The sequence below is a fragment of the Acomys russatus genome, chromosome 7 (assembly GCF_903995435.1).
Source record: "Acomys russatus chromosome 7, mAcoRus1.1, whole genome shotgun sequence".
Taxonomy (NCBI): Eukaryota; Metazoa; Chordata; class Mammalia; order Rodentia; family Muridae; genus Acomys; species Acomys russatus.
In genome coordinates, this window is record NC_067143.1 from 52,531,752 (window position 1) to 52,543,954 (window position 12,203).

Genomic DNA, 12,203 nt, shown 5'->3' on the forward strand with positions numbered 1-12,203 from the left:
ATGAACATTTGAAAGTAAACATATGTGGACAAAAGGCTGTACTGCATGATACACTACAGCTTCTGTGACAAGAGTTTTGTTTATTTGTTTTATTTTACTGGCGGGAGGAGAGGGATTTTGGTGTATGATCTATAAATCATAGACATTCAATAAAAGTAAAAAAAAAAAAAAAAGTGAAACAACTTAAAAGCCATATTAGAAAACAAGGCAAGAGAGGAAAAGAGAAAAAAGAAACCAACTCTCTTTTGAAAGGACAGGACAAACACAATTTATATACCATATACAAAAACAGTTCAAAATGGATCTGGCTTAATGTAAGACTTTAAAATGAGGCCTGCTATAGAAAATAGCTTATTATTATTATATATGATACCAAAATATTAACATTAGCAAAAACCAAACAAACAAACAAAACACTACGCTACCTTTTGAAAGAAACACTTAAGAAAACAGGTTGGATGCCAGGAGTGTTAGTGCATGCCTGTAATCACAGCACTTAGGTGACAGAGGCAGGCGTATCTCTGTGAGTTCAAGGCTAGCTTGGTCTACAGAGTGAGCTCCAGGACAGGTGAAGGTGGGGATGGAAGCATGATACCCAGGCCAGAAACATCAAAAACCAAGGCATCCTTCCTACCTTTCCTCCACTTTGATGGAGAGCTGGTTGCAGAGGCGGTGGACATACTGGGCATAATTTTCTGCCAGAGTCATGTCGTAAGCAATCAGGTGGATATTTAAAACCCCATATTCATAATCTGTCCCCAGATTAATGGCTCTCACTTCCACTTTTTCTTTCTTCTTTTTGGGCTGAATGAAAAACAAAGAGAAAGGAAATAAGTCAAAGTATTGTATAAGAAATTTAACCAGCTGGGCATGGTGCAGCCTCTAATTCCAGCACTTGGGAGGCAGGTGGATTTCTGTAAGAGCAAGACTAGCCTGGTCTATAGAGGGAGTTCCAGGCTAGCCAGGACTACAAAGTAAAACTTTGTCAAAACAAAACAAAACAAAACAAAACAAAAAACAAAGAAGAAATGTAATCATAATGTGTTCTTTTTTTCTGTTGTTTTTGAACTTACAGAGATCTGCCTGCCTCTGTCTCCTGAGTGCTGAGATTATAGGCATGTGCCACCATGCCAGGAATGTGTTCATACTTAAAAAAAACAAAAACAAAAACAAAACCCAAGCTTTCAAGTAAAATTGCTTACCATTTTTCCCTCAGGCTACCCTTTAGAGATGCTAAAGTTCTCAGGGGAAGGAAGAGGCAGTTTGCCTTCCCAGTGCCCAGTACAAGACAACAGAGCTATATGTGACTGCCTTCTGCCATTACCTTGTTCTGAGGCTCACCTCCCATCCCTAGGCCTGTTTCCCAACTTGCAAATTGATAGAGTTATGCTTTAGCAAAAAATTTCACTTTTTTGGTGTTGGTTATTAAACTCTTAGCACCTACTCCACTGCTTAGCTATGTTTTCAACCTAAGGTGCATTTTATTTGTTTGCTTGAAATTATTTTGTTTGTGTGTGTGTGTATGTGATCTGTATGTGTATATGGCATGGCCCATGAGTATAAGTCAGAAGACAAACTAAGGGATTGATTTTCTTTCCACCAAGTTGATTCCAAGGATCAGTCTTGGCAACAGGCCTCTTTACCCAAAATCTACTTTTAGTATGTTGTGAAACAGGAGCCAAAAGTCACCTTTTCTCATGTGAACAACCAGGTCAAATGACCTAGCATCATAGCAATGTATTGTCACCTCTGTCATATACTAGATATCCACAGTTAAGATGTTCCTGTACTTGTGGTCTCTGTTGGGTGCTCTGTCTGTGCTTGGTTCTATATTGCATTATTTCCAATAATAACTGGACATTCCTTCAGTCTTGCTGCTGGTAAAAAATCATTTTTAAAGAACACTGGGGGTTGAGGTACAGTTCAGTGATAAACCATCTTCTGAGTACTCAGATGGCTCAGGCAGAATTCCAAACACTAAAGGAGAGAATGGGGTAGCTAATCATGGCAGTACACACCTATAATCCTAACACCCAGGAAACTGACAGGAGGGTCGTACGCTATATAGTAAGACTTCGTTTTCATTAAGAAAACCTAACCCTAAGTACCTTCAGTCACCTCTGCACAGCAGTTGCCACAGTACTGTTCTGGATAGAGCATCACCACTTTCCAGGTTTGCCTAAGAGAGCAGGTATCCAGTGTGTATGTTGGGGGGAAGCAGAGGGGACAAATGAGGGGTCTTATAAATACAGTAATCCTGAGAAGAGTCTCACAAAATGCTCTGAGTCTTGAAGAAAATGCTGAATGTAAAGTGATTAATACAGACAGCACAGCCTCTGGATTGCAATCCTGATTCCGTGTGAGAAAAAATGTGAAGCCTGAACTATTAAGGTTTGTCTTTCAGAGTTACATTTAAGAAACTAAAGTCCAGAACTGTTTAACTGCAATACAGGTATTTATCTAGAACAGGCTCCTCTGTATTACTAAAGTTTTCAATAGGAGTGGCCACAGCGGGGGTTCCAGACCTTGCCCTGAGTGGAAAGCCAACCATCAAGACTTTAACACTTCCCTGGCCAAATCCAGCCAGGATTCTTCACCATGACAGTAAACACTGCAGTGGAGGAGGCTAAGTCTGGAAGCCAAGGGAATGGGTGCAGACTCCAGCAGAGAAGGGAGGAGCGCCTCTGAGGACTGCAGGAGAGGAGGGCCAGGCCTCTTCAAAGGTGCTGCTTTAAGAGAACAAAGAAGCTGATCCAAGTATCCATTTTGGCATCCACCCCTGCTATTCCACGCTGGCCTAGATCTGCCTGGGTAGATCTACATTACCAAGACCATTGTGATATTATTATACTTCAGTTCTGAGCTAGGGCACAGCACAGCCAGTGAAAGCCTAGCTGCATATAATTTCAGACATTAGTTTCTATAAAAACCTTTTGGTTTTTGATGTTGGTGATTTGGGGGGGTTACTGGGGATTAAACTCTTTGCCTTGTGCATGTCAAATACATACTCTACCACTGAGCTACACCTTTGCCCTCTGGTTTACATAACTGTATTGCACCCCCATGCATCCATCCTCTCCTCTCTTCCTCCTGCTGAGTCTGGGTCTTAATGAATGCCATGGGGAATTATTAGAGAGATCTGAAAGAGATGGAAGTGAACGGAGCTGGGTTTGGAAGCCTACCCCAGTATCACAAGGACAGTCAGGCAAGAAAGAAAGGCAGGCTAGGGGAAAAAGTGCCAGGAACACTGGTTACTGTCCAACAAACTTCAGCACTGCTGCGGCTGGCCTGGATGTACTAGGTAGCACAGGGTAGTGTGACTCACCTCAGGTTCCCATAGGATTAATCTGATCCTCCGAATGGACCACAAAGAAAGTTTTTTGCCCACCTTCACTAGCACAGAGCTGACAGAAAAGTAAAACTAGAGTCACAGGTTCTCTTACAGTTGGAAGAAATCTTAAAGATAATTTTGTCCCTTCTCCCCTGACAGAGAACAACAGTAAGAAATGGCAAAGGTAATCCCAGCACTTGGGAGGCAGAGTCAAGCAGATCTCTTTAAGTTCGAGGCCAGTTTGGTCTATAAAGTGTTCCAGGACAGCCAGGGCTGCACACACACACAAAACCCTGTCTCAAAAAAACAAAAACAAGCTAGAGAATGAGAGAGAGCGCGCGCGCGCGAGAGAGAGAGAGAGAGAGAGAGAGAGAGAGAGAGAGAGAGAGAGAGAGAGAGAGAGAGAGAGAGAGAGAGAGAGAGAGAGAGAGATGAATGATAAAGGTTAAGTACTTTCTGTCTGTTTGGAGCATGAAACTGGGCCCAGGCTCTCCACTATGAAGTGAGAGCATCTGCCTATCAGTCAGGAGGGGTCCTTTAGAGCAGGAGAACCAGGGAAGATTGCATCATCCACCATCTCCAAGCTAAAACCCTGCCACATCGCAACACTCAGCTTCCAGAAGTCCTCGTGATAAGAATAATGAAGCTGACAGCTGTGTGCCTGAATGATTTGGGGATGGTTCTCTGAAAACGTCTGTAGTGATCTGAAGGTGCATGCTGACTGGGTGGGCATATTCCTAATTCAGTGTCCAACATTCGAGACACAGTTTCCTCATTTGTAACAGCAAAATTATCGTGACGCTATAAGCAATGACTGGGGCCTTTTATTTATTTATTTTGGTTTTCCAAGACAGGGTTTCTCTTGTAAACCTGGCTGTCCTGGATCCACTTTGTAGACTTGGCTGACCTCGAACTCACATCAATTTGTCTGCCTCTGCCTCCCCAGTGCTGAGATTAAAGACATGCACCACCACACCTGTCTCTTAAATACATTCTTTTTTTTTTTTAATACATTTTTTTTTTTTTTTTTTGGTGATGGTGGTGGTGGTTCAAGACAGGGTTTCTCTGTGTAGCCTTGGCTGTCCTAGACTTGCTTTGTAGACCAGGCTGGCCTGGAACTCACAGTGATCCACCTGCTCTGCCTTCCGAGTGCTGGGATTAAAGGCGTGCGCCACCATGCCCAGCCTAATTCATGGGCTTTTACACTCAGCCCCAGTCTGTCAGTTCATGTACAGTACGTTTAAAGTCCCTTTATTTCTCTGTTAGCCACTTTGTTGTTGTTCTACACTCTGTGCTGAACGTTGATGCTTAGATGAGCAAGATTTGTTCCCCAAAGGCCCAGTCAGCTGAGAAAGCTCTCCAGATCTAACTGAATACATGTCCTGAGTATTTTACTAGCGGAATTAATAATAATTAATTACTAGAGGAATTAATAATAATAATATTAAATAATAATTAAATATGTTATTATTATTATGTTTATGTTTATTTGAAACAAGGTTTCTCTGTATAGCATTGGCTGTCCTGGACTCTGTAGACCTGGCTGGCATCAAACATAGAGATCTGCCTGCCTCTGTCTCTTTGAGTGCTAGGATTACCATGCCTGCCTGAGGATTATTATTATTAAGAGAGCAGAGATAAACAATTTTGTCATGTGCCACCGGGCTTCAATTTCTATAATAGGTGTTATGTCTCATTCATCCTTTTATTTCTAGAGCCCAGTAATCATTATCCTCATCATCAGGAGATGGATGGAGAAGTGACGACATGCTTCTTCCCATTAAGAATGTAGTTAAAGCTGGGCAGTGGTGGCGCACGCCTTTAATCCCAGCACTCAGGAGGCAGAGCAGGTGGATCTCTGTGAGTTCCAGGCAAGCCTGGTCTACAAAGTGAGTCCAGGACAGCCAAGGCTACACAGAGAAACCCTGTCTCGAAAAACCAAAAACCAAACCAAAACAAAAAGACCATGAAATGATTTAACAGGGCTTTGGCTGCATGAGAACTTGACCTTGGTGATTTGTGCTGCTTCTTGTAATTTTGACCAACAGTTAATAGCTAGAATAGGGTTGCCCAACAGCTAGACTATTGCTACTTTTAACCCATCAAAGAAAAATAACTCCAAAAAAATCTGAAGCATTTAAAATTCAAAAGAAGGAAGCAAGGCTTCTGGAGAAACATGAGATTTACAAAGTAAGTGCTGAGTCCAGAGATGAGGTGCCATGAGTCAAGCCAGGTCTTGCAGGATGAGAACCGTGAAGGAAACAGGAAGGATATGAGTTTATAGAGAGGAAAGGATATGTGCAAAGGCAGAGGCAGGTGAGAACATGGCTGTGTAAGGAAGTATACAGGGGATCATCCAGAAAGAGGCTGGGCCTGCGCTGTAAGAGATGTGACTAATATGGGCTGTTAGCATGCCTCCCATGTGTTTCCCAAGAAGCTTCACTCCAGTCCTCCCTTCACTGCCTCTTCGGGGACAAGGGCACTTGATTTTAGGGATGGCAACCAAGTGAAGAGTTATAAATGAAGCCAAGAAAGAAAGACGTCAAGCAGCATTGCCAAAAGAGATGAGGGGCTGGAGAGATGGCTCAGCAGTTAAGAGCACTGACTGCTCTTCCAGAGGACCCAGGTTCAATTCCCAGCACCCACATGTCACCTCACAACTGTCTTTAACTCCCAGGGGATCTGACACCCTCACACAGACACACATTTAGGCAAAACACCAATCCACATTAAAATAAAAATAAATCTTAAGAAAAAAAAGAAGAAGAGATGAACTAGATGCCTCTTTCTTTCCAAGGTTCAAAAGTCAGAAGGTGGCATACTCCTTTAATTCCAGCATTCAAGAGGCAGAGGAAGCTAGGCGTGGTTGTGCATGCCTGTAATCCCAGGAGGTGGATCGGATCACTGTGAGTTCGAGGCCAGCCTGGTCTACAAAGCGAGTCCAGGACAGCCAAGGCTACACAGAGAGACCCTGTCTCAAAGGAAAAAAAAAAAAAAAAAAAAAAAGCAGAGGAGGCAGGTGGATCTCTGTAAGTTCCCAGGGAAGGGAAAACATCAGTAGGAATGAGACAAAGGTGCTTTGGCATGAACTTGACCTTGAGAACTGACTAACACCTCAGAGACATTAAACTCCAAGAGAATGAGAAAGACACCAGGAAAGAAAGAAATAGGAACCTGGGGACTTACTGGATTTTGTTTGTTTGTCTGTTTGTTTTCTTGCCTGGATGTTTCAAGGAGACCACACAATTTATCAAATTCATCTAGATATCTAGTTTCACTGACGAGGCAGTGGGATGGAGCCTCTGTAAGCTACAGATGAAAGCTTTCACTGTGCCGTCCTGAGGAACAGAGGCTCCTGGAGCAGCTTCCACCACCATCCACCACTACTGCACTAGCCACGGCGGGACAGATAGCACCAGAGGGCCTACAGCCTGGTCCAAAAGCACTATTCCTTCAAACAACCACAGTCGTCTGGAGCCAGTTGCTTGCAGTTATGGGTTATCTGCAGCCGCTGCTTTACAAAGTCCCCTTAGAGCAGCTAGAAGAATCACATTTCAACTCAGTTGGATCAATATTTATTGTCCCTGCAGGATGCCAGGTCCTATGCTGGACACTGAGGATACAAAGAAAAGAGATACATGTCCTCTACCCTTAGGTATCTTGAAATCTAGAAGAGGAGGCAGCCATCAAAGCAGACAGTCTGGACAGTCCTAGGGCACAGGGAACACAAGCAACTATGGTAGTTCACGGGAGAACAAACAACCCCATGCAGGAAATCCAAGGTTTCTCGGAGGGATGATTCACTTCCGTCCCAGTTTAAAGGTTGAAGATGAGAGATCAGAAGAATTAAAATTGGATTTCAGAGTCACTGGGGCAAAGTTTAAGAAATAGGCCTACAGGCCTGAGCCAATCAGGGGACAGCAGGAAAGTAGCTAACATTCCCAGATGTTAAGCATTTCCAGGTCAGGCTCTACCAATCCCCTAGCAACAGCCAATCAGCACAAGACAGGACATTCCAACTGAAACCAAAGACCAGATCCGCCCCGCCCCCAAAAGAGAACAAAGAAACTGTTTGTGGTTTTAGCATCCTCTCACAACCTATTTTTTTAAAACTCCTATCCCCTTTTGTGTCTTAACCAATAGCTGTGCACTGGGAGGTAAGAGACCTATAAATTACCCTCAACCCAGAGTTCATGGTTCTCCTCTTGATACTGCGGTGTAGGTGACAGTTAGGAGCCCAGCTCAAGCTGCAAATAAAGACCCTTTGCCTTTGCATATGACTCCTGGTGGCCTAGCAATCTGGGCATAACAAAGAGAGCCACAGGGTGGTGGTGCATGGCTGTAATCCAGGTCCCAGGAAGCCTGCAGCAGGAGAATTATAAATTTAAAAAAAAGTTGAGAAGCTTTTTTAAGTAAGGAAGAGGAACAGCACAGAAGAGGCCTTGAAACAGGCAAGCTTGTGCATGAAAAGCAAGAGGCACAATATAGGAAGTCAGGGGACCCATGAGGTGAGAGAAGAGGCCAGAGTGAGAGATGGGGACTGACAGCACTCAGGTTTTTTTGTTGTTGTTGTTTTGTTTTTTGTTTTTGGTTTTGTTTTGGGGTTTTTTTTTTGGGGGGGGGCACATACATATGCAGAAAAGTACCTTAGAGGAAAGATCCCAAAGAACAGGGGAAAAAAGCTACCTCAAGCCCCACCCAAATAAAATTAATTCTCCTTCCTACTACTTTGTGTGGAGCTATTAGAAAGAGGACATTTTGAAAAGGGATGTACTAAAATAAAACAACCCCAAAAATATACTCTAAGGTGCCACAACTCAAAAACTCAAAAGATGTGTAAGTCACTCTGGGTTTTAAAGCTCTTCCCATCTTCCTCTGAGCACTGTCCTGGGAGCACAGTCTCTCTGCTAGTTCACCAGCTCCCTGCCGGCAGGAACCAGGTCCTGTTCACCCTTTCTACAAAAAGTAATTTTCTGATTCTGTAAACCTGGTCAAAAGTCCATGGCTGGCAAGCTCATAGCCCCAGGTGGGAAGCTGCTGCTGTTGTTTTATGTTTTTTGTTTTAGGTTTTTCGAGACAGGGTTTCTCTGTATATCCTTAGCTATCCTGGACTTGCTTTGTATACCAGGCTGGCCTCGAACTCACAGCTGCCTGCTGGGACTAAAGGCATGTGCCACCACTCCTGGATTGTTGCTGTTTTATGAAATAAACAAGATGTCTCATCACACTGCCTTCTAAGTAGCTATGTTTATATCACATATTAGTGCTGCCATCTGCTTTGACCCAAGAAGCTTTTTGCAGTGATCAGCCATTACTACAGAAACTCCTAACTAGCCAAAGTACTAAGAATAAGTGGGTGCTGAATGCCCAGTCGTAAAGGGGACATCTATATGACCCCCTCCAAGGTTAAGGGAACATCTTGGAAGAAAGGGTGGAAAGAATGTAAAAGCCAGAAGGAAGGAGGGCAGAATGTTGACCTCTGGGCATGATATGGCTGTTGCACTCCTGAAATCAAAGAAACCTCGTTACCTGCACAAGACCAGGCCTGTCCACACCCTGTTATGGAAGCCCCCTCACCCCTACACACAGACACACACATATATTTTCTTCAGTACTATAAATACTACTAAGGTACTCATGCTCCTAAAAATAAATTCTCAACCATATTCCTGTAAACTACTTATGAAACTAACTGGAACACACACACACACACACACACACACACACATGCACACACACAGAGAAAATTGAATAAGACTAGGAGGGTAACGATCCTGGGTAACGAGGGGGTACGTATGCTTGAAGCACATTATAGACATACATAAAAATGTCATACTTAAACCACTGTTACTGACGGGCTTGGTGATGCACACCCTTAATCCCAGCACTCAGGCAGAGGCAGGCAGATTGCTGTGAGTTCAAGGCCAGGCTGGTCTACAAAGTGAGTCTAGGACAGCCAAGGCTACACAGAGAAACCCTGTCTCGAAAAACAAAACAACAACAACAAAGAAACTGTTTTCCGCCCTCTTTCCTTTCTGCTGCTGCTATGCCATCCAGACTGAGGAAGACCTGGAAACTGGGGTCATGTAAGTCACAGTCATAGCCACATTGGTGAGCACCGCAAGCACCCTGAGGCTGTAGGAATGCCAGAGGCATGCATCACCACAAATATCATCCAGGTGTCTTTGGGAAAGTTGGTGTGAGGCGTTACCACTTAAAGAGGAGCCAGAGCTTCTACCCAACTGTCAACCTGGATAAACTGTGGACCCTGGTCAGTGAGCAGATGCTCAATGCTGCAAAAAACAAGACTGGAGCTGCTCCCATCACTGATGCCGTGTTACTACAAAGTTCTGAGGAAGGGCAAGCTCCCTAAGCAGCCTGTCATCATGAAGGACAAATAAATTCTTTAGCAGAAGAGCTGAAGAGAAGATTAAGGGTGTTGGAGGTGCCTGTGTCCTGGTGGCTTAAAGCTGCCTGGGGAGTTTAATTAAATGCTAACATTTTCAGAGAGATGGAGAAAGAGACAGAGAGAAGGGGGAGAGAGAGGGGTGGGGGAGACAGAGAGAGACAGAGCAGACAGAGAGACACAGAGTGCGCGAAATTGCTTTCCAGGGTGGAGAGATGATTCGGTAGTTAAGAGCACTGGCTGTTCTTCCAAAGAACCTGGGTGCAATTCCCAGCACACACATGGGAGCTCATACCGTCTTTAACTCCATTTCCAGGGGATCCAACATCCTCACACAGACCTACATACATGCAGGCAGAACCCTAACGTATATTTTTTAAAAAAGAAATTGTTTTCCTACTAATTTTAAATTGGCAAGGCATCAACAGGCATATTATCTAATAGGCTTCTTTTCAAAGCTTCATGATATCTGAATTGAAAGACTGTTGAACTATTCAGAATCACAGTTTCTGAACCTTTATCAAGAGTGACAAATGCCATGAGGAATGCGGGGTGTACCCTAGTGGTAGCACAATTCTCTACTATATATAAGGGCCTAGGTTTGATCCAAAGCACTGGGGGAACAACTCATATAAAAGCTGTGGACTCAGCTGGGCATCTTTTTACAAATAACTTCAGCGTCCATCAGCTCTGGACAGATGAGGCAAATTTACCCAGGGTCACAAAGCTTAAACATGGCAGACCTGCCCCCTGAACATATTTCCTGTAGATGCCTGCCTGACACAGGTCTCAAGGGTGAATGCTCTTCTTATGAAATTCTTTTATGGCAAGTTCAGCAGCTGTGAGGTCCAAATACAGTGGTTTGCACTGTGCCTTAGAGAGAGAAGCAATAGCAGGTATATAGTTATATGGAAGAACTAAAATAAGTCAAAGACGCAAAAGCTGTTGAAGATTCCCTAACCAGACCAATAAAATCCTCTCAATTGTACTGCCTACAGGAAGCCATAGACTCAAGACTCAAAGCCAAAGCCTCCTCACATGCAGAGAAATTTACCACCCACAGAAGCTATCAAGCACTGGGGCCAGGGAAACAGGTGAAATGACTGAATGATGTTTGGTGGTGTCTCTCAGGCACCACTCACAAAGACCCAAGGGCCGCAAAAATATTTACATCTGTACATATCCTAAGAACCAGCTATTAGGCTGAAAATATCAATCCATCTCTTACTTGCCACACACCATTCATTCAACTAATGTTAATTTAAACTTTTATTTTAATTGTGTGTGGGGGGTATGTGCACATGACTGCAGATACCCACGGAGACCTCAGGTATTGTATGTAGTCCTCTGGGGCTGAAGTTACCTAGGAACCACCTGCTACAGGCTTAGGGAAGCAAACTCGAGCCCTCTGCAAGAGCAGTCCATGAAGCTGGGCGTGGTGGTGCACGCCTTTAATCCCAGCACTCGGGAGGCAGAGGCAGGTGGATTGCTGTGAGTTCGAGGCCAGCCTGGTCCACAGAGCAAAGAGCAGTACATGCAGTTAACTGTTGAGAAGTCTTTCCAGCCCCTCAACTAATGTTAATTTATAATTTCCACACTGAGGTCCATGCTGAACTAATTGCTAAGAAGATTTTGTCTCGGGCTGGAGAGCTGGCTCAGGGGTTAAGAGCACTGTCTGCTCTCCCAAAGGTCCTGAGTTCAATTCCCAGCAACTACAATGAGTTCTGGTGCCCGCTTCTGTCATGCAGGCACACACGGAAACAGAATATTGTACACACAATAAATAAATAAATATTAAAAAAAGATTTTGTCTCTAGAAATATCATAAATAATAAAAACTCACAATTGGGGTTTTCTTATAATAATCTAGCCAAGGAGCAAGATAAGCTGGCAAAACCACCTCTAGCCTGCATGATTCCAAACTAAACCAGAGACAACCGAAGGCTACTCTTTACCCTTTACAGCACTACTGTGACCCCCCTGTGTACACATGATTGTCACATCTTTGCAGCCCCACTCACCCTTCACAAAGGACCTGCCTTGCCTCTTACCTCTAGCACTTTCACCAGGTGTCTGTATCGCCCAATGCCATGAGTGGGCTTTGTCTTGTAGTGTCGACTGGTCCTCAGAATACCACCTAAAGAACACAAGACAAAGCCAGAGACAGACAGATCATATGCACAGAGGTAGTTCTTGGTTATTACCAGTTTTCCCTTTTTTCCCTCTGCTTTTAGCTCATGAAATATCTTCAGCCCCCACCACTCATCTTTTGTTGGGAAATTCACAGTCAGTGGTGGCCAGGGGACAAAATATATTTTAATGAGGCTTTCATTTTTTCTTGTTCCTCAACAAGCAACATTACTTAGGCATTTTTGTTGGTTGGGTTTGTTGTTGCTTGTGATTGTTTTTGAGGAGCAGTGTTACAGTTGAACAAGTCTGGGTGCTGTTGTGAAGCCTGGTGCCCTG

The 12,203-nt window shown here is 43.9% G+C and overlaps 1 protein-coding gene across 1 annotated transcript in view; it reads right to left on the minus strand.

Moving 5' to 3' along the window:
• Positions 1-12,203, minus strand: part of Mrpl48 (mitochondrial ribosomal protein L48) — a gene marked incomplete at its 5' end in the record, with an annotated part of 69,945 nt that overhangs the window by 13,062 nt on the left and 44,680 nt on the right. Inside the window, 2 exons of the mRNA XM_051149047.1 lie at positions 635-804; positions 11,789-11,874. Of these exons, the coding sequence (XP_051005004.1) occupies positions 635-804; positions 11,789-11,874 (256 nt within the window). The remainder of the gene's footprint in view (positions 1-634; positions 805-11,788; positions 11,875-12,203) is intronic.